The 23,134-nt window shown below is 36.4% G+C and overlaps 1 protein-coding gene across 16 annotated transcripts in view; it reads right to left on the reverse strand.

Annotated features, from left to right (window-relative positions):
* Positions 1-23,134, reverse strand: part of CAPRIN2 (caprin family member 2) — a 46,099-nt gene that overhangs the window by 9,070 nt on the left and 13,895 nt on the right. For 11 of the 16 annotated variants that reach the window (XM_023208986.2, XM_023208983.1, XM_023208991.1 and 8 more), the window contains 11 exons: positions 22,248-22,334; positions 16,171-16,409; positions 14,870-14,952; positions 12,642-12,809; positions 11,543-11,586; positions 9,958-10,635; positions 7,313-7,435; positions 5,737-5,818; positions 4,629-4,684; positions 2,194-2,298; positions 466-612 (listed from right to left, as the gene is read on the reverse strand). In XM_023208986.2, coding sequence (XP_023064754.1) covers positions 466-612; positions 2,194-2,298; positions 4,629-4,684; positions 5,737-5,818; positions 7,313-7,435; positions 9,958-10,635; positions 11,543-11,586; positions 12,642-12,809; positions 14,870-14,952; positions 16,171-16,409; positions 22,248-22,334 — 1,812 coding nt within the window. The remainder of the gene's footprint in view (positions 1-465; positions 613-2,193; positions 2,299-4,628; positions 4,685-5,736; positions 5,819-7,312; positions 7,436-9,957; positions 10,636-11,542; positions 11,587-12,641; positions 12,810-14,869; positions 14,953-16,170; positions 16,410-22,247; positions 22,335-23,134) is intronic. The other 5 variants (XM_023208998.2, XM_023208988.2, XM_023208987.2 and 2 more) reach the window with 3 other exon arrangements.

A 23,134-nucleotide genomic window follows, 5' to 3' on the forward strand; every position in this document is an offset into this window, starting at 1 on the left:
TCTGAACAAATCTCCAAAAACCATCTTGAGATCAGGATAAAATAAAATGAAAGTTTCAGCAATGACAGAACACCCAAGTATGTGTCCAGTATTTCAGGTTACTGATGTTAGGGAATAACACCAGTACTGATATTAGTAATGGTTAGTATTATTAAGCTGTTGCTAGAAATTCTGTTTCTCACCCACACATTGTGTTTGTTTAATATGGGTCCTCGACTTTGCCTGCTACTAATTCTGAAAGAGGGAATAATGTTCTGATAAAACACCCATTTAAAATTATAGAGCCTGCGGATTTCCTACTCTTCTACCACAACATCATTGCCATTGGCCAAATATAATTCTATGAACTCAAATAAATATTACAAAAGGCAAATTTTTCACATAGTACCCAATAATTATGTAAGAGAAACAATGGCTTTTAACAGGAATAATGAACTGCAATCATCATTCATGTTTCATACTCACTGTCTGCATGGCTTGAAAGGGTGCTGTGTTAATGGTTACTGAACTACTACTTGCTGGAGGTGACTGGAGGCCCTGTTCAGAGCCCTTTGCCATGGGAGGATTTGGAGAAGCTAGTGAAGACGGTTGCTTGCCTGGGGGAATTGCTGCCTGGGGAGGAGAAATGCAGCATCAGCCAATCACCTGCCATATAACAAGCAGTTAACTTACTCTAAAACCCAAACTGGCATAAGTCAGCAAGTTCTTTAGGATGATATTTGGACATAGGAATGCAAAAGAATAGCTTTCGCTTACAACTTCAAATCTCAGTTGCTGAGGATGCATACCAGTATTTGCTTTGCACAGTTTGCTGACTAAGTGAAAGAGTCTTACCAATAATCAGTCTAACAGATGAGGGGCTGAACTTTTTTTATGCACCTCATTCTTTTCAAACCCTGAAATGGTAATTTCCAGTTAAGAACCTAATATTATTCAAAATTTATACATCAGAATTGGATTTAAGAAAAAACTTGGGTTAGTTGTTTAGTGTTAATTTTTCTCTATTCTAAAGACTTATTAGTGGGTTTCTAAGTCAGCTACCTAAAACAGAAAACAACTCTGATCTGATTTAAGTAATCCTTACCTAAGGAAGCCCCAAGTTCTTGACATAACAGATTATAAATCCAAAGGCTTAAAAAAATACCAAAAACCAATCTCAACTAGACTGTGAGGCAGACAGCTATGAGTTACTTGGTAACAATCACTTCTTCCTCTTCTTAAAATGAGGAATGAGTTAATTTAAATTCAGATCAAGTCAGCACCATAAAAACTAAGGATTATCTATATTTTCTTATATTCTATAATGAATACATATTCTTGTATAATAGTTAACAAAAAATACCTGATAGTTGCTAAATTACCCCTCAAAATTCATCCTACCATGTCCATCTTAAGAATTTACTCAAACTTAGTAAAAACTGTAACTTAGAATTGAAATTGAAAGCACAAACATAATACCGTTAAAATGCCTTTTTTTTTTTTTTTTTTTGAGACAGTGTCTCACTTTGTCACCCAGGCTAAAGTGCAGTGGCACACAACCTCTGCAAACTCTGCCTCCCAGGTTCAAGCAATTCTCCGGCCTCAGCCTCCTGAGTACCTGGGACTAGAGGCACGCGCCACCATGCACAGCTAATTTTTGTATTTTTAGGAGAGACGGGGCTTCACCATGTTGGCCAGGCTGGTCTTGAACTCCTGACCTCAAGTGATCCACCTGCCTTGGCCTCTCAAAGCGCTGGGATTGCAGGCGTGAGCCACTGCACCTGACCCAAAATATTTTTGACAAAGTTAGCCAAAATAAGATTGTAACTCATTCCAACTCAGTAAGTGCTAATATTAAAAATATAAAGTTATTGGGCTTTCAGTTATACAAATAAGAAACTTTTCTCCTAAAAGTCCTCCAGTGTAAATATAGTGAGAAATTTGACTTAATGCTACCTAAACTTTTCATTATTTTAGATTAAAAATTGGCATTTATTGCACTAGATAAGGCAATACCATATTAAATCTATTTATAGGGCAAAGCCACAATAAAGTTATCTGTATAACTTCTAAGATCACAGTATCTATAGAAAGCAATACATTAATAAAGTATAAATGGTACATCATTCAACTAATCACGCCTGTAATTCATAAGATAAACTGGTTCTGCTATTCTTTAAGACACAAAAGAAATTAAGACAATTGGTCTTTTACCTCAGGAGTCTCTGAGGTCATAAACTCTGTTTCAGATCCAGAAGAAGCCTGATCGGTAGTAACCAAGCAAGCATTTGAGCTACAAGTAACTGGAGAAGAAGTAGCCTAGACACAGGAAAATACAAAACATTGTAAAAGGCACATTTTGTTCACTTTATATTTCTTGGGCCCTGGCCTTCCTAATATGTTACTCTTACTGAACAGGCACATGTGTCAAGAAGCACTTACTAAACACTTTACACATGTTAATATATTTAATCCTAATGGTAATCTGTGAGGTAGGTACTATTCTCATTTTATTGACAATGAAGCAGTGACAAAGAAAGGTTAAGAAATTTGCCCAAGATCATACTACAATTAAGTGGCAGAGCTGAGATTCAAACACAAGCAGCCTGCTACACTGCCTTTCCAGGCCTGGTCACCAAAACTACACATCTCATCCCATTTTCACTGATTCTTGGCCCTGCAGTAGATAGCATCCATGGGAAGGTGAGCTCTGGGCATATTTAACACTGTAGGCACAGCTCCGCCAGAGATCATAGTAACTATGCTTTCATGCTAAGTGCTATCAGCGTCCTAAAAAGGCAGGCTAAAGCATAAACAGAAAGAATAAGCTCTACATAAATCAGAATGGCACCAAAAAAGCCAGTGAAAAATCAAAGCTGATAGCATATGTAAAATAAAAATTGGGAGAAAGTACATTAGGAACAAAAGTTGTGACAACTGTAACCAACAGAAAATGAAAAGAGTGGCTAGGAAAGAATTCTATCACGCAACAGGTATTCAAAAATAGCAGAGAGACACCCATAAAAATCTGGCAAGAGCAAGGTCTAAAGTTTCAGTGAATCCACTCCTTTTATCTAAATGCTTCTATGTGGTTCTGAGGACCCCAAGTAATAAAATAGGTGAACTGGAAACTAATGAAGGGTAACAAAACAGAGAAATTATGTTTCAGTGACCTTCTTGAAGGAGGCATTATGATATGTTGCTTTTTAGGAAGGAGACTGGGGATCAAGTTTCAAGATCTTATGGAAAAAAACATTGGAAATCCTTTAGAACATCTTATATTACCCAAATAAATAGGCCTAACTTAGATCTGGCCAAAATATTAGAACCATTATGAGATTAGAGTGTTTCTAAAACTAGGTCTTTCTTCTGGCTCTGTCATTAAAGTAATGAGACAAGTGCCCAAGAAAAGTAGAACTGGCTGTTGTGGGGAAATAACTAACTCTGTTGCTAAGTGAAGATTCACAGATGCTAAGTTAAGGCATCTTAGGCCACTTGATAGTTAATCTTAAAATGGCTTGAATTTCAGTTAAAAGGTTCATTTAATAACAAAGACATTTATATTAGTATTTATTTAGAAGTGATGGCAGTTCCTGCTTCCAAATTAGTGCTTTTTAAGTAGACCAGTTGGAGGTGGGTTATTGGTAAATAAACATGATGTTTGAAACCAATGTTCCAAAAAATGGGTATGAAGATTCAACCAGGAAGTTTTTAAAAATATAGGTAACACCCTAGAAAATTCTGCTCTAACAGGTCTAAGGTCTTATCTAGAAATGTATACCTTATTAAAGTGACCGGGGCTTCCGATGCAGCCATCCCACAGCCTCCACCAGAGAACTACTGAACTAGACCAGTGCTTTTCAAAAAATTTGTCAATTGAAAGCCTTATGGAGAACCCTAAACAGCTGGAACAGGTAAAATTTAACTGCTTTAGTAAAAGCAGTGAGTGAACTGGAGGAAAGTAGGAAAAACCTCAATATACCCTGCTCAATAAACACAGTTTGAAAATTAAGGCTGGGTGCAGCGGCTCACACCTGTAATCCCAGCACTTTGGGAGGCTGAGGTGCGTGGATCATGAGGTCAGGAGTTCAAGATCAGCCTGGCCAAGATGGTGAAACCCCATCTCTACTAAAAATACAAAAAAATTAGGCAGGTGTGGTGGTGGGCGCCTGTAATCCTAGCTACTTGGGAGGCTGAGGCAGAGAACTGCTTGAACCCATGAGGCAGAAGTAGCAGTGAGCTGAGATCATGCCACTGCACTCCAGCCTGGGTGACAGAGCAAGACTCTGTCTCAATAAAAAAAATTTAAAAAAATAATAATTTCTTTCTTTAGACACTTTACTATGTTAATAAACTAAATGACTTAAGTAGCTCAAGAGAACATACTATTCTTAGACAAGGTACCCTCTGATTTCTTCAGGCTTGCTCTCTCCTTACTAAAGTCAGCAAACCTGTATTAGATGTTTTCAGCATAGTCATCAGGGAATCATTTTAGGACAAGTTGTATTTAATCTACTAAACTAGATATGCTTAGAATACTTTCAATAATTTCATTAGGTACATTAGAATCAGTAAGTCTGATTATTCTTTCCAAAGCAAGAGCTTCTTCCTTGAGTAATGAAGAATAAAAGATTAATTTGGAAAGTTACCTGTAATGGCTCTTGAAGAAAATCACTTTGACTGGACAGATTTTGTTCTTTAGATGCTGCAAGGAGTAAAACAAACAGTAACTATTGAGGGAAGACAAAAGCTTATGCGTATCAACTAGGAGGAAACTAAAGCTTACACTTCACAAAAACAGGTATTAGCTGGAAGGACTAGGTTTCAAGTTCATTATGCACTTTCTATTAAGAGTTTTAAAAAGAAAGAACTGTAGAAGAATAGAAAATACTAGTTCCATCGGTGACACAGAGTGATGTTCTAAGGTTAAATGGGCAAAAATAGCATTTCAAGACTTCCAAAAGAAAAGAACTAAGACATTAAAAAATAACTGATAATAGTGATCTGGAGGATAAGACCCGAGCTACCATGCATAGTAATTAACTGATAATCTTAAGTTTCACAAATTTCAAAGTCAATCTTATCTGGATCATCTGTTCAGGTTTTTTCTGATTATATATATTAATATACTTTTCAATTATATAGTTTGTTTCTTCTTGTTAATATTCATCACTTTTATTAATTACTCTCTATTTACTCTTACTTCACCCAGGAATTGCTGCACCAATCTTCAAGCTGGTGTATACTGCTCACTACAGCTGGACTAGCTTTATGTCACTCCTCTCTGGAGAAAAACAAATGTGGAGCAAAAAGCCTAAGCTTTGAAGCATTGGGCCAGATTCTAATGTAGGCTCCTTTGTTAGTTACTGTGTTAATCACCGTTCTACACTTCATTGTGGTAATCGCACCCGTAGTTAAGACCTAAAAGCCTCAACACTAGATTTAGAGTCCAAAGGAGTCAAGCAAGTTCTGGTCAGAATTCACTCCAACAACAACATAAATTACAAAAACAGCTATTGAGTATTTCCATTCACCCATCCAGAGCCTTTCTCCAAAAAGTGAAAACAAGTCAGTTAAGTACACTAATGTCCTAACGGTAATTTACCCATATATAACTGGTAACGGATGTATACAGTTAGAATAAATTAATATACCAACATATTAGGACATCTAAAATAAAATCATTTGAAAAGACAACAACAACAAACAACTGTTAGCTCAGGACGTTTGCTCCAAGTCTTTAGAATGATTACATACCTACGGGGCTACCTGGGGTAGCTGAAGGCGGTTGTGACGATGGAATTGCACTTGAAGGTTTGTCAAAGTCCAGAACAGACTCCTAAAGATACAATTTTAAATAGAGTAGAAACAGAGATTACTCATTTAAAAGCTATTACCATTAAATTATTCATGATGCTGCCTATAGTCTATTAGCTACAGATATCTGGCTAAAGCTATAGGTATCTGGCTAATCACTATCTCAGGATGCCAAAAATAGTCTCCATAGAAAAAGAAATTAAGAATTAAAATCTAAAGTAACTGCCATACCTTAAGGCTGTGTAGAGTGCTAAACCCACAAGAGTAGGCTGTGCGCAGTGGCTCACACCTGCAACCCCAGCACTTTGGGAGGCTTAGGTAGGAGGATTGCTTGAGCTCAGGAGTTCAAGACCAGCATGGGCACAAAGCGAGACCTTGCTGCTACTAAAAAATTTTTAAAGAATTAGCTAGGCATGGTGGTATGTGCCTGTAGTCCCAGATGCTCAGGAGGCTGAGACAAGAGGATTGCCTGAGCCCAGGAGTTCAAGGCTGCACTGAGCTTTGATCACACCACTGCACCCCAACCTCGACCAGCAGAGTGAGACCCTGTCTTTAAACAAAACAAAACAACTACAATAGGAAATCTAAGGACTAAGTTGGAGAAGAAATTCTTGACCTTACTAAGGTCCTACACATAGCCATCAATCCTAGTCTAATCAGAACCCCCATTTTTATTACACCCAACCAAAGAGCACCTATTTATCTCAACCATTTACTAGCTCATGCTGTTGAAACACTTCCATGATGAGAAATCACTCTCTTCTGCCTATCTCGGTTCTCCCAGAAAAGTTTCCAGTATTTTGCACACTTAAGCTACACATTTGCAGGGAGCATTTTAGTTCTTTCATCTTCAAGTAATCTGATGGTATAGGCAATTCCTACATTTTGCAAATAAGTGTTAAAGGTCAATTAAACAGCTAGTAAGTAACAGAATTTAAACCCATGTCTATATTCAAAGCTCAGGATCTTTTACTAAACAAAAATACTTATTTGACTACTTTAGCCCTCAGTAATCTCATACTATTCTCAAACTCTGTGTATCTCACAACATAAACATATTGTATAACACAATTTATCATTTAACTGTTGATTTAACATAAATTTACAATCTTCTACAACTGGAATATAAATTCCTTGAAGGCAATGAATGTCTTATTTTCTATATCTATACTACAACGGTACCTAACAACACCAAGCATAGAGTAGGTTCTCACAGTTCTCAGTACTGATGATCTGTAGCAGTAATGATACTTGTGCAAGTTAAGCTTTTCACATGCTTACTTCATTTTTTTTTTGTTCTAACAAACTTAGGAAGTAGGAACAATAATCCTCATTTTTCAAATAAAGAAACTGAGGCAGAATCAAGTAATTTGCCTAAACTCTAGGCTAGGAGAGCTAGGAGGCAGCAGAGCCAGGACTTGACAGAATAATCAATGCTCTTAACAATAATTTCACTGTAATGTTTCCAATTAGAATCCCCATGAATATCATTTAAGATTTTGTAAGTGACTCATACTTGCATAAAGTTACAAGTTCCTTGAATCTGGGTCATCAGATCCTGCAGTTTTTCTTTCCTCAATACTGGATCCTTCGGAAGGGTAGAGGAAGAACCTACAGGCTGATGCATAGGCTTAGGCACCTACAAGATAAACCCATAATATGTAAGAGTGAAATTCAAATTCAAGAGCCTAGTCTAGGAAACAGCTTATCACTACATCTTAAAGGAAAAGAAAAAACAGCAATGTTCATTTATCACAGATAAAGAATTTTCTCATAAATACTGTTTCTAAATGAGCAAACTTTAAACAGATTTTTCCCCTTCACAATTTTCATGGAACTCTTTCTAAAACACAAAATTAAGATCCAGCAGAACCTCCTTGTTAAGAGTGTTTTCATTATGGACACAAGTTACCATATGTTCTCTAGTATAAGACACCAATGACTATGAGACATACCAATGATTTTTTTTCCAGGGCAAAAATTACTACTACCACATTAAATATGCATCCCATTTTTAAGATGTATCTGATTTCAGAAATCAAAATGTAAATACATATATACATACATACACACACATACCCTAAAATTGAGGGGGATACACTATATTTTGTTATAAAGTAAGTACACTCTTGGGGGCTACTGATATTCATCCTAAATTGCTTAAAATTGCTACACATCCTGAATTAGACCAATTTACAGTTACTTTTTAAAGCTGTCAACATGCCAGTCTCCACTAGCTCCTCTTCTCCACCTTCTAATTCTCAAAGAAGATACACAGCTAAGTTTGTCAAAGGTACCAGATAAAATAGAGTTAAGAGACCGTAAGTGAATACATATGAGACTCTTAGGAGGAAGGTTTGAACATTAGTGATTAATTTCACGTTATCTAGTCTTTTGGCTTTGAACTCTATTCTGCATTTGACTGTACTTAGTCAATATTCTAGACAGCTCAGATTCCAAGAAAGACAGAAAAATACTATATTACACACAGAAGTATCCACTCCTCTCAGTAAATGAAAAACCCTGCAACTTCAATATAATGCTATCTGTGCCACAAAAGCAAATTAAATATGTTTTGACCTTTCCAAATATGCAACCCTGATTTTAAATGCAATTCATCAAATAGCATGATAATATTCTGGTATGATAAAAGTTCTGCATTGCTATACCTACTGGAATTTTAAACCACGTTTTTAAAAGCAGCTGTATTGAGATATTAAGTTGGGTTTTAAAATATGTTTTTCAAAATAGTTATATTACAGTTATGGTTGTGCGATATTTGGTTAATAAAATAAAGCTGCTAATCTTCCGCAGGGTCAGGAAGAAGCTAAAATTAGTATTAGCAACTTGAAAGGAGAAAGGAGAGCAAAACAGCCATATAACTCTAAAATTTTGTTTCCATAGCAGAATTAAGCCAAGGGTAATTTACTTATAAAATGCAATGCTTTGCTTTCCCCAAGCAAAATGTTTTTCACATTATTAGAGGGCCAATAGTTTATCAGAAAGCCTTTAGCTAAAATGGCACAAAAGTGCAAGGAAGACTACTCCACAGAGATAAGAGATCAGTGGAAGCACAAGTTCATACATCTCAGCAAATGAGGTGGTAACAAGTTTACGTTATAAATAGTAGTAAATAAGTAATTTACAATAAAAGCCAACCCTAACATAGTACTATACCTAAGAATTATTCAATGTAAGTGTTATCTACCTGAAATAGGTTATTTATGCTTAAAAGAATGTGGCCTTATATTTTAACTGAATCTTGTACTCCAAAACCTAACTACAAAATATTTAATGCCAACACTCTTCCTACCTTTGGAAAAATTCTCATTTTGAAATGGAAATAGAGAACTAATTCAAATCCTTCCCCCAATACTGAAGTATCTGCAATCACCCTAAACCACCTTCATAAAGACCTGGGCTAAACTGAGTGACCATAAAGGAGTAGAAGAGAAGCAAGATAATATAGAAAAATATAACTTGTCAGAAAAAGTTATTCATATAGCAGGCAAATGACAACAAATGAAATACAGTATCTCCCATCCTGTGACAAGCATTTACATTACTCACTTGTTCACACTATGGTCTTATCTAAACTATCTACTATTTTCATATCATGTTATGTTGTTAAAATTTTGGCATTAAAACAACATTTTATAATTGCAGAAATTTCATCTCAGATTAGGTTCAAAGACAGACTAGATTAACTCCCAGTTTTCAAGGGAAAATAATATATCTACCCACTAAAGAGGGTGAAATATTTTATACATTAACTTCACATGGGTTTTGAAGAGAACTAAGGCTGGGAGCAATGGCTCACGCCTGTAATCTCAAGCACTTTGGGAGGGTGAGGTGGGTGGATCACGAGATCAGGAGATACAGGCCATCCTGGCTAACAAGGTGAAACCCCGTCCCTACTAAAAATACAAAAAATTAGCCAGGCATGGTGGCATGCATCTGTAGTCCCAGCTACTCAGGAGGCTGAGGCAGGAGAATAGCCTGAACTCGGGAGGCGGAGGTTGTGCCACTGCACTCCAGTCGCGGTGACAGAGTGATTCTCCATCTCGAAAAAAAAAAAAAGAGAGAGAACTAAAAAGTCATTACCACAACACCTTACTTATGCCTACACTGACAGAAGCAGAATGATACAGATCAACTCACATCTTTGGGTTCTGTGTTAAATTTCCTGGGCAGGAGCTGGTCATTTGGTATGAGGCTTGCTGTAGCTACTCCCCAGGACTTTGGAGAAATCTGTGACTGTGATGTTAAAGAGTGTTTCTGACTCTCAACATTGTTTTCCCAGGATTTTGGAGTCTCTGGCTGTTTTGAATCCTGTTCTTCACACATGGGAGTGGTCCATGACTTGGTGGTGTTCTGTTCACTCTGCACGGAAGGTGTCCAAGACTTTGGAGTTTGCTTCTTTGGATCTTGTTCTTTCTGCAGCTGAGCTGGCCACAGCTTTGGTGCCTCCTGCTTCTTTTGTTCCTCTTGAACATATCCTGCTTTGGATTTAGGTGTTTCTTGCTTCCACTGGCTAGGAGATGGCTTGGATTTGGAGATCTCCTGCTTCTTCTGCTCTTCTGGCAGAGTAGACCTGAGTTTTGAGGTGTCTTGTTTCCTCTGTTCTAAGGAAACTGCAGGCTTGGATACCTCCTGGTGCTTACCAGGAGACTCCCAGGACTTAAAGGATTCCTGTTTCTTCTCTTGACCGTCTGGTTCAGTAAGCATATCCCAACGTTTTGGGAGATTTGGTTTTCTAGCATAATCTGCTTCCCAGGGTTGCTCTTCGCCTTGTTTGTTTGAATAATCTACTTCTGTCATATAGCGTCTGTTAAGAAACTAGATAAAGAAACAATGCACTTAAGTCACAAAATTCATAGAAGACCTTGAAGGGAATATTCAACCCTATTAGTATCATTATGTCCATTGATCTAAGTTGTTGCACTAATATGAAATTTCTGTCCTTATTCTACTTGAAAAGACTTTCCTACTTTCTCTTTCCTACTTTTCTGTCCATTCTTTTTTCCTCAATTAACAGAAATACAGACTTCGCTACTTCAAAAGTAGCAATTTCTGTTTGACTTGCCTAAGACTGGCAACAATTGCTTGATTCGGACTCTTCTACCAAGGCTGTTCTGCCTTTGCCAGCCTTAGGACCCTTCTCCCGAGGTGACTCCCTCAAACATTAAAAGGCAGAGGATAGTTCAACTTCGAAGTTAAATTATGTAACCTTAAACCTTACATTTCCTAAGCTACCAGTGTTTTATTTATTTCCCCTATACATCAATTATACTGTTTTTGAATCTCCCATTCTTTTCAGCTTCCCATGAATTTCAATGTCACTTCAGAGAGAAAACAAATACCCTTTTCTGCTACCAATGTGAGTAAATTCTGGAGACGGCAAAGTCCTGTGCATCTTAAAGTTCCTCTAACACAGGAGCCAAAAATAGCTAACACTTGGGCAGTCAGTGTGCCAGGTCAAATTCTAAGTAATACAGAATTTAGATCAACCTCTTTAATCCTCACAATAACCCCATGAATTAGTCATTATCATTATCCCTATTTTACATATGAGGAATAACAGACACAGCTGGATCAGACTTCTTGCCCAAAGTCCCTAAGCTAGTAAACTGCAGAACCAGGGTTCAAGCTCGGGCAGTCTGGCTCCAGAGCCTTAGCTTCCAACCACAACCCTATACAAAAGGCTGAAAAATCAACATCAGCAAATTGTCCTTCAGTATCTTACCTCTTGTGGTTGTATCTCTGACTGGGCAAATTCCATTAGAGACTCTGGGATGATAAAAAGAATTCGAATAAACACTATGGGAACTATAAGTTTTTAGACAGATTACAACTATAATTCATTCTAGAAACATATTTCAGAAGACTCATAACAGAAAAAGGGCAATACAATCAAGTATATTGATGGCAAGAGGAATTCTATTGCTTGTTAGTCCAAAGCATGTGGTCTGAGGCTAGTTCAAACTAGTAGCTCTCCTTATGTAAGACACTTCACAAAAGTCAAGTTTCGGCTTAAAACTGGTATCTGATTGAAAATAAGACTATTTCCTCTTACCCTAAAACACAGTTTTTTTCAAGTTAGCATTATAGCTCATGTCCCGTGGGGTAAAAATTGGTCATCTCAGCTTGAAATAGAGCCCTTAAAAACCTCTTACAAGCCAGTTTAAGGTTAGGAGGGGATAAGAGAGTGGAGATACTTAAGCACTGGACTTTGTATTAAGAACTAAGGGGAAATAAACATGGAAAATGGTTTGACTCTTGCTTATGGCTACCAGAATCCTGCCTGGACTACCTCCTTAGAAGAGATAGTTAATAAATCCAAGTTTGGTAAACATAAGCAAAAGTGCCATTTGCTCAAAATATTTATTCCCCAGGCAAATGGTAATTTTAAAAGTATATTTTCTTTACTGACTTTAGCACTTTTTTCTCCTGAATCGATATTTCAACCTTAGGTTAATTACATCCTCATTCTACTACAGTATTGGATTCTACCATAACTTTCATTGTAAACAATTTTAAACAGAATTATCCCACTAGTAGTTTAACAGAGAAGTTTACTGAAATTCCATAAATGCCTCCTTTTAACCAATGTATTCTTGTGGGAAAAAGTACAAACTAATATTTCTAATAAGGTTCACTCTGTAAATTATGGTGATAAAGCCTACAGATGTTTTATAAACCTAGGTTTATCCTGCGGTAAGTAAAGACTTCCATGCATGTAGAACCTTACAAATTAAAATAAGGCAATCATTGTACAATATGTGACTCATTTGGGGTATTAAAAAATGCAACCACTATAAGGATTTTCAGAGGTCACAACAAACCTGACTCTTTGACAGATTCAGTCTTCGATAATTGTGTTTTTTTCTCTGATTGTATTAGCATTTCATCCTCCAGTGGTACTTCCTTTTCCTTGGCATTTTTGGGAACTGGGATACTTTCAAAGTAGCCTGAGTTCAGCAATTTAGACAGTAGATCTTTCAAGTGTTTATCTAAGAAAGAGTGATTAAGACTTAGTTGTCACATGACCTCACTGAAAATTACTGGGAAATCCTAATTTTATCCTAGTTGTAGTACACCGTTACAACAGTTTACATTGATGTACACAATACATCGTTACAATAGTTTACAACAGTTTACATTTTCATGGTACTGACTGGAGAACTTATCAGTACCATGAAAAGTAAATATACAGTCCATCTTTATTTTATGCTGAATCAATACGAATTTTAACAAGATCAGAATCTCAAAAGTTCAGCAAGTCACTTTAGTTTCTCTGGACCTCCATTTCCACCATTTGAAAAATGACTAAAAATCAGAGACCCTAATCAAATATGTCACAAAAGCATACATCTATTCTCTGAGATGAGAAATAAGTCATTTTTCCTATCTGCTCCCAAGACATCACAACTAGCAACCACTCTATCTTCCCCAAGTAATTAAGGCTTTAGAGAAGTGAAAGTTCCTCAAAATCTATTAGGTTGGGTTAGAAAGTCCTATATTGGACAATCTCTATTAGATTACTAGTACTATTAATCTATTTTAGAAAACCCTATCTTGTACAAACTCTGAAGTATTTTTAAACTACAAAATTCCATCATGAAGATTTTACTCAAGTTATGCTGTTTGTCATTCCTACCACCTGACCATTTGATGATCAAGAAAAACCTTAAAATGATGCTGAAGTCACTACACTACAAATAGGTCTAAAGTCATTTTATTTGAATATCCATTAAAAACATAATCCCAAACTAAGCAGTTTCCGTACTTCATTTGAGTATATTATTCCTTTCATAGGAGTACTATGACACAGATTTTATCTTTAAAAAAGAATCAGCTTTCAGTTATAATTTACAGGCGAAATTCTCCTATCTTAACTGTACAGTTTTAACAGATATTTAGTTGTCTTACCACCAGAATCATGATACAGAGGATTTTCATCAACCCAAAAAGTTCCTTACTACTCCTTTTGCAATTAATCTCCTCCCCTGACCCCCTGAAAACCAATAACCCGCTATCATTCCATTATGTCTTTTCTAGAATTTCATATAAGTGAAATCATACAATATGTACTCATTTTATGTCTGGCTTCTTTCACTCAGCATAATTATTTTGAGATTCATCTATGTTGTTACATGTATCAATAGTTCTGTCCCTTTTTTATTGGTGAGTAGATTCCACCGTATGGGTATACCACATTTTATCGATTTATCAGCTGAATAAAGTTAATATGAACATTCATGTACAAGTACTTACATGAACACGTCTTCATTTATCTTAGGTACTAGAAGACCAATTGCTTCGTGTTATAAGTGTATGCTTCATTTTATTAAAATATTGCCAAACTATTTTCTAAACTCATTTTGCATTCTAACCAAGAAATAAACTTTTAATTTTGATTTAAGCTTGAATGAACTTAGAAATCTTAAGATAGTTATAGATACTTGGATTTTTTTTTTTCAACGAAGCAATCACTGGTAACAAAAATATTTACTACCTTCTAGTAAGTTTTCATTACTCTAAGCTAGTATGTACTTCATGCCCAGTCATTTGTATTTGGTCATTTGGCCAAAGTCTATTTAGCAAGCCAAAAGAACTCTCTTTCCACAGACCACTTCCAGATCAACAGGCAACAATGTTTCAATAGACTATAAAACCATTCCTATATTCTTAGGCTGATCTAGTAGATAAGCCTCGATTATTAACACTGTGTGAACTTAAGATTCTTAAATAGAACAGGTACTACCACACAGAATAGAAAACTGAACCCCAAAATGATCAAGCTAGTGTTGAAGCCAGCACTTAGCTCTATTTCCAAATCATATTGACTTGCCACTTCAAAACTCTCCCTGAATATCATTTTAGTGACTAGGGTTATACAATAGCTGCTTTTAACAGGACTAAACAAAGGGATCATTCTCCCAATGAATATACTATTGTCAGACATGTAAGTTCTGATGGACTGACACAGTTTAGACCCTCAATATCATACTAAACTTCTAGACATAAAGTTTAGTATTTACTGCATAAGTCCAGAGTAGAGAAAACTCACATGTCGTTCCTACCACTGCTTTCTCACTACCTTCCAAAAGGTCCCAAAAGTACAAGGATGACTGCTCCATCTGGTCTTCAACACTGACAAGGAAAAGCAGCAGCAGAACAAAGTGGCTTTAGAAGTACATATATATGGAGCAGCACAATTTATGCAATATAACCCATTAACAGACAAGACATTCAAATGTTAATTTTGTCTTTTTGCTCTTTGGAAATAAAAAAATTGAAATGTATACACAGTGACTAAATGCCTGCTTGAGGATTTCAAATGTAAGAATTTTTCCTTAAAACAACTAAAATATGGATTTTACCAAATAAAACTATTCAAGAATAGACCAAAAAGAGTTTAAAGCTGCCAATGCAGTATCATTAGTTCAGGCATATGCCCTAGATAAAAGAACACTGAAATAGAAATATTAAGAGCTGCATTTGACTTTAAAGAAAGCAGCTTATTTAACAAATTATGTTTTGCTTACATTTCATATATTAAAGTGAAGCTACATTCCCTGAACCCACAAAAGCAAAGAAAGTAATGTATAGATGATGATGATGGAGTAGACTATCAGCATGAGAATTTAAAAATATATGGCTATACATAGGCAATTAAGAGTTCTATTAGGTTTCTCTCTGATCAGAGACTGACTTCTAGTAACTGTTGAAATCTGACTCTACTTTAGTATGGCTAACAAATACAAAGCTGGAATAGCCTGCATCTAACAAAGCAAGAGCAAAGCATCTGTCCCCTAGCTGATTTACTCCATCAAAACAAAAAGAGCAGTGGATCACTGTGAGGGAAAAAAATCAGACAGCCCCAATTTGCAGGCTTTGTATTTTAAACTATCAAATGTTATTTCTCACTAGTTATTCACAGCGTAAGAAGAACACCAAATAATTCTTACTTTGAAAGTTTAATGATACCGGCCATGTTAAATATTATTTACCTCTACTTAAGTATAGCAGAAGTAAGAAGGCAACTCTGAAAAAATTATTTTAAAAGTTTTAGAAATAGATATTATAATATACTTGTACAGGATTAAAATGTGATGCTCAGACATCATTTTTTTAAAAATCAGTATTACAATAAAGAAGCATATTAATGAGACCATTCAAATTCACTTTCCTTTCAGACAATCTGTCAACCCTGTCAGAGTCTGGGCCAGCCAAAGTTTCCATATTGAATCAAATTAATACTTTCTTAATTTCTCTCTCCCCCTCTCTAACACATGCACACACACACACACTGCTAAAAAGCTAAAGTGTCAAGCGCTTCATTTCAGGAAAATCTTTTCATTAGCTTACCTCAGACTTTCATTTCTTTCAGGGCAGGTCAGTTTTGAAAACTTAATGAGGTAGTCAAGTTCTTTTGAAGGCAAATACACTGCACCATTCAAACCCCCTTTAAAGTCTTTCTGTACGTGTTCCTGTGTCAAGTTCTGCAATACATACTGAACTTGAAGTATAGTTCGAAGCTTTTTCTTCTCAGCCTCAAGTTTTAGCATGTGCTCCCTTCTCTGGGCCTTCTTCTGCGCTTTTAGTAGCTGTTAAAACAAATGGCTAATTAAGGGTAACAATTCTCTACCATCCCGTATTAGAAATACATGTTCTACAAAGTCTAAACCCAAATAGCTGAGATTAGATGATAAATCTCATGACTGTCAAACTATCAGTTTAGTCTGTCTCCTTTTTGAGCTAAAGTCACTGAGTAATAAACTGGTTTGTCTCAGGTAACTGGAGCCAAGGGGGTCAAATATCTGACTCCCAAATCCAGGATATGTCTAGTACTGCTAATATCACTATGATGAGCAGTGAAGTACCAATCACTGACATCCATATTCATTTCAACATTTTACTCTTTCGTGTTTATGTATATCAGTCCTTTTTGGACCTTTTAGGATTTTTATTTTCATTTCATATTCCAAGGGAAAATATATTCGAACTAAAAAGGTCAATTTTCAATCAACCAAAGACGACTGGCTAAAGCATAAGGAACTGAAAAGCTAATGGACATAAAATGTCTTCCAAGTGTAATGCCAAAAATCAGCCACAGCACATATGCTATTTTGTTTAAGAAGTAAAATTAAAAATTTTTTAAATAATAATTTGTGCTGTCAGTCTGGACCGAGCCATATCCTCCAATATTTAGCTGACAAAACAGATATAGAAAATAAATGGGGCTTAAGTTTTCCCTCAGGCCAGGCACAATGGTACACACCTGTAATCCTAGCCCTTTGGGAGGCCGAAGAGGGTGAATCACTTGACCCCAGGAATTCAAGACCAGCCTGGGCAACATGGCAAAACCCCATCTCTACAAAAAATACAAAAATTATCTGGGCATGGTGGTGTATGTCTATAGTCTCAGCTACTCAGGAGGCTGTGGTAGACAGATAGCTTGAGCCCAGGAGGTCAAGGCTGCAGTGAGTGGTGACAGTGCCACTACACTCCAGCCCGGGCAACAAAGTGAGATCCTATCCCCCACCAAGAAAAAAAAAAAAAGTTTCCCCTCCAACAATGTGTGTATATAGATTGAGCAGCCCTAGATATACTCTAAAGCTTAGAACTGTAACACCTTGAAGTCTGACATAATATTCACGGGTCCCAGAAAGGACTTGCCATTTAACTAAAAAGTACTATCTCTTTCCATTAAGAAACCTAAAAGGTCTTTTCCCTCCATAGTTTTTCTGATTGTAACGTTTCCATCATATTGGATATTTCACAAGGTATGAAGATTAAAATACAAAAAAAAAAACACTAAGATTTTTTTCTATAGACAGGTCAAAGTACTTTGATATAGCATCAATATTTTAAATTATATAAAAGAGATGCTCATAAATCCTAACAGATTAAAATTAGTGGGGGAATCTCATGAAAAAGATTCACTGTGGCATAATTAATCCCTTTCTAGGGGATGTGGAAGCAACTTTTGATTTGTGCTACTGCTAGGGGCAGAAAGATAGTAAGTGAAGATAAAATTTTGAGAATGAGAAATAGACTGGTTGAAGGTTGCATGAGCAAGCACATTTTCTCAGATGGGAAAGGCTCAGTAAGGCTTTTTCCAAGACCTCAGTATAGACTGCATCAATAGCACTTACCAAACCTATAGGATTCTCTGATCCTGCTTGAGAGAAGAAAAGAGGATGGAGGTGGCACTCCTAGCTCTCCAAGACACTGGGATTCTCTTGGACAGAGTTTCATCATGGTATAGGCAAAAGCAACTGATTCGCAGGGCATCTTCAGACAATTATACCACATGATTATCTCAGATTTATCTTTGGCCAGTCTCCCAAGGTAGGACTGGGTGGTCGTATGGGCTCATGCCACCTTGAACTTCCCCTATCAAAGTATTTTTGGGTTTTTTGTTTGTTTTTGAGACAGAGTGTCATTATGCCATCCAGCCTGGGGTGCAGTGGCACAACCAAGGTTCACTGCAGCTTCGACCTCTTGTGCTCAAGTGATCCTCCCACCTCAGCCTCCTGAATAGCTGGAACTACAGGTACATGTCACCATACCTGGCTAATTGTTTTTTTATTTTTTGTTTTTACAGAGATGAAGTCTCCCTATGTTGCCCAGGCTGGTCTCGAACTCCTGAACTCAAGCAATCCTCCTCCCAAAGGGCTAGGGTTACAGACGTAAGCCACCATCCCTGGCTATTTTTTATTTATCTGCATCCACAATGACAGGGACTACATCTACTGTTCACCAATATTCACTAGTGCTCAGCACAGAGTCTGACACGTATCAGGGCCTCAAATTTTTGTTGAATAAAATCAAGTAACAAGAAAGACTCCCAGATCATGATCAGGTGTCATGAAAAGCCACGGACAAGAGCCAATTTCTCCTTCTTTAGATGAAAATTAGAAAGGTAAGTTACATTGTTCTCTTTTTCCAGTTGAGGACCAGTTTGGAAAGGAAAACAGAAGAAGTAAACCACTCTTAATCAGTAGTACTGAATGATAATATTGGTAAGTTGGTTTTCTATGTGGTTTTTTTTTTTTTTGAGATGGAGTCTCGCTCTGTCACCCAGGCTGGAGTGCAGTGGCACGATCTCAGCTCACTGCAAGCTCTGCCTCCTGGGTTCATGCCACTCTGCCTCAGCCTCCCGAGTAGCTGGGACTACAGGCGCCCACCGCCACGCCTGGCTAATTTTTTGTATTTTTAGTGGAGTCAGGGTTTCACCATGTTAGCCAGGATGGTCTGGATCTCCTGACTTTGTGATCCTCCTGCCTCAGCCTCTCAAAGTGCTGGGATTACAGGCGTGAGCCACTGCCCCTGGCTAATGAAATTGGTTTTCTTAATCGAGACTCAGAATGATGAATCCCTACCAGGGGACAAAACTCATGAGGACAAAGCAGAATGTGACAAGGTCGAAAAGAAGGACTTCCAACTTTATTTTGAAGGGAAAAAAGAAAACATTCCACAAACTGCAAAACTGGCTATCATAGAACATGTCTGACAAAAGAAAAACTTAAAAGAGGAGCCCAAAAATTACCAAGAAAAAAAAAAAAAAAAACTCAAAAGTACTGCCAAGCACCTTTTAGGGTCTTGATTCAGTAAGGCAACCTCCAAAGTACTTTCTTATGTCACCTAAAATGAAAGTAAATCTCAAACACAGGCAAGTAAAAATAATTCCATGGATATTAACAAAATTTGGTGAGTTGGGAGCTACCTCTAGACTACAGCAGAAAACACACACACACACACACACACACACACACACACACACACACACAGATAAGACACTATCTTCATGGTATACAGAAAAAGTACCTAGGGCCATATCTTGGCTCTACCACTTACTGGCCATATGACTTTGAATAAGTTCCTTTTACCTAAATGTAAAACCTGAAACTAGAAAAACTCTGTAAGATAACCTAGGAAATACTACTCTGAATATAGGAACTGGCAAAGATTTTGTAACAAATATGCCAGAAGTAATCACAACAAAAGCAAAAACTGACAAGTTAGATCTAATTAAACTTAAGAGCTTCTATACAACAAAAGAAACCATGAACAGAGTAAACAGACAATCTACAGAACGGGAGAAAACTTCTGCAAACTATGCATCTGACAAACATCTAATATCCAGTATCTATAAGGAAGTTAAATAAATTTACAAGAAAAATAAACATTAAAAAATGGGCAAAGGACATGAATAGACACTTTTCAAAAGGAGACATATATGTGGCCAAAAAGCATATAAAAAAAGCTCAACATACTGATCATTAGAAAAATGCAAATGAAAACCACAATGAGATGCCATCTCACACCAGTCAGAATGGCTATTGTTAAAAAATTTAAAAATGACAGATGCTGGCAAGGCTGCAGAGAAAAGGGAATGCTTACAGACTGTTGATAAGAGTGTAAATTAGTTCAACCATTGTGGAAAGCAGTGTGGCGATTCCTCAAAGAGCTAAAACCAGAACCACCATTTGACCCAACAATCCCATTACTGGGTATACATCCAAAGGAATATAAATCATTCTACCATACACATGTATGTTCATTACAGCACTATTCACAATAGCAAAGACATGGAATCAATCTAAATGCCCATCAATGATAGACTAGATAAAGAAAACATGGTACATATACACCATGGAATACCATGCAGTCATAAAAAAAGAACAAGATCATGTCCTTTGTGGGAACATGGATGGAGTTGGAGGCTATTATCCTTCGCAAACTAACACAGGAATAGAAACCAAATACCACATGTTCTCATGTATAAGTGGGGGCTAAATAATGAGAACACATGGACACATATAGGGGAACAACACACACTGGAGCCACTTGAGGGTGAAGGTAAAAGGAGGGATAGGATTAGAAAAAATAACTATTAGGTACAAGGCTTAGTACCTGGGTGACAAAATAATCTAAACAACAAATCCCCATGACATGAGTTGACCTTTATAACAAACCTGCACATATACCCCTAAACTTAAAATAAAAGTTTTCTTAAAAAGAAGAATAAGTCGTGCATGTAATCCCAGCTACTTGGGAGGCTGAGGCAGAAGAATCATGTGAACCCGGAAGGCAGAGGTTGCAGTGAGCCGAGATTGCGCCATTGCACTCCATCCAGCCTGGGCAACAGGACGAGACTCCGTCTCAAAAACAAAAAAAAAAAGATTCCTGATCTGTAAAATGGGACTATTTATAGCAACTTTCCAGACTATTGTAAAAATCAACTGGAACCGCATAGGTGCCTGGTACAAGGTAGGCATCGTTTAAACATTTTTAATCTAAAAAGAAAAGAATACATTAGAAAAATACAGACCTGAATGAAAAACTAAATTGTTATTGGGTAACTCTGAGTAAAGACAGAAGACAGAAAATTTTAAACATCATAAAAGTATACTTCTAACTATATTTGTAATCCTTCTTAGCCAAGAATTAAGATGGTAAATGTGTCTCCAGCCTAAAATAATTTTTTTGATTCCAGAGGAATGGAGAAGAGAATTTTAGTTTACTATAAAGAAAAATAGGCCAGGGCGATTGCTCACACCTGTAATCCCAGCATTTTGGGAGGCCAAGGCAGGAAGATCCTTCAGTACAGGATTATAAGCCTGCAGTGAACTATGATCACACCACTGCATCCAGGCTGGGTGAGAGAGCAAGACCTTGTCTCTAAAATACAATAAAAAAAATATATAATTTTTTTAAATGAAAATATCCAAAAAAAGAGAAGAGATTATCTTACGAGGCATGCTCTCCACTCCAGGAATGAATTTATTTAAAGATTTCTGCAATTGTTGGAACATGACCTTTAAAGGACCTTCTAATGCTAAGATTTGAAAAAGTAAAGAATACTTCATTGAGAAGTGTTTAAGAATTCATATTACTGATTAAATTTGTCAGAGATAAAAGTTTGAACTGCCAACATACAGAACCTAACAAGTAGCAGGGCCAGATTTAACTCTATTTAATGTGAGTCATTAATTTTCCCATTAATAATTTTCATGCTTTCAAGACTACCAACTCTGGTGTCTCGTATGTTAAATAATGTGAAAGAAGCCTATCTTATATAAATTTACAAGCCTATATTCTAAAATATCTTTAATAAATATACCTTGTCAAAAGTTTGATTCCCTTTCTCAATGATTTCTATAATTCTATAATTAAATAACATACATTAGATAACTAATGCTTTATTCACAATGTCTCATATTCAGATGCCATTTGTGTTCTCCCTTGAGACTACAGAAATCTGAAAAAAAACTAGTTCTCCAACAGTTATCCTCAACCCTCCATCCCAATAAAATATCAGCAGAAATTAGATGAAGAATAACCAAACACCATTATTAGACACTGACACACTTGACATTTTCTCTAAGATCAATGGTTAAAACTGGTTTCAGGAAAAGCAAAGAAAACATACTCACATCCAGGCTCAACCCAGAAAAGGTTTTCTGAAGCTCCTTGGCAAATTCCAAATTATGTAGCACTTCTTCATATTTCTCTACTGCTTCCTACCAAATAGGATAAGAAAACATTAATTTTGTGACTGTTTAAGTATAAATATGTGAAAATAAGTGTTTCTTAAACACAGAAGAGATTTAAGACCTTATCGCTATTTACTATACATACACAAAAAAAGTACTTGCCTAAAGAAAAAGGAGAAAGAGTATTAATACAAGTTATATTAAGTTGCATTTAAAAATTCAATTCTAATGCCAGAAATTCAATTTTTATATTAGAAATATGAGTCCCAATTTTACCCCTATAAAGTCTAAGATCAGAAAGGCCTGTTGGTTTTAATAGCACTGAGCCAATAGGATTTCTCTGTTAATATTCATTCACTACTCAAACATATTACACAAATAGCATGGTGAGTATCAAACAGATGAACAACCAACTTCGAGACATTTATAATTTGGTGGAAAGACTTAGAATAATTACCTATAACAGACAAAACTAAATATTACAACAAACAATATGCAATGTCCTACAGGAAATTTAAAGGAGCAAAAAATTTTTTAAAGATTTCCCAGATGAACAATACTGACAGAAAAGAGGGGGGGCATTTCATGGGACTTTAACTCAAATCTATATGGAAAGAGAAAGGACCAATCTGAAACAGAACAAGGTGGAGAACCTGCACAACGAGATACATATTATAATTAAAAGAGTAAAGTATTACACTCCAAGGTATCTACCCAAAAGAAATGAAAACATGTCCACATAAAGACTTGTATATAAATGTATACAGCAGCATAATATCCCAAAAGGAAAACAATCCAAATATCCAGCATCTGGTAAGTGGATAAAC

This window comes from Piliocolobus tephrosceles, chromosome 10 (genome assembly GCF_002776525.5).
Source record: "Piliocolobus tephrosceles isolate RC106 chromosome 10, ASM277652v3, whole genome shotgun sequence".
Lineage (NCBI taxonomy): Eukaryota > Metazoa > Chordata > Mammalia > Primates > Cercopithecidae > Piliocolobus > Piliocolobus tephrosceles.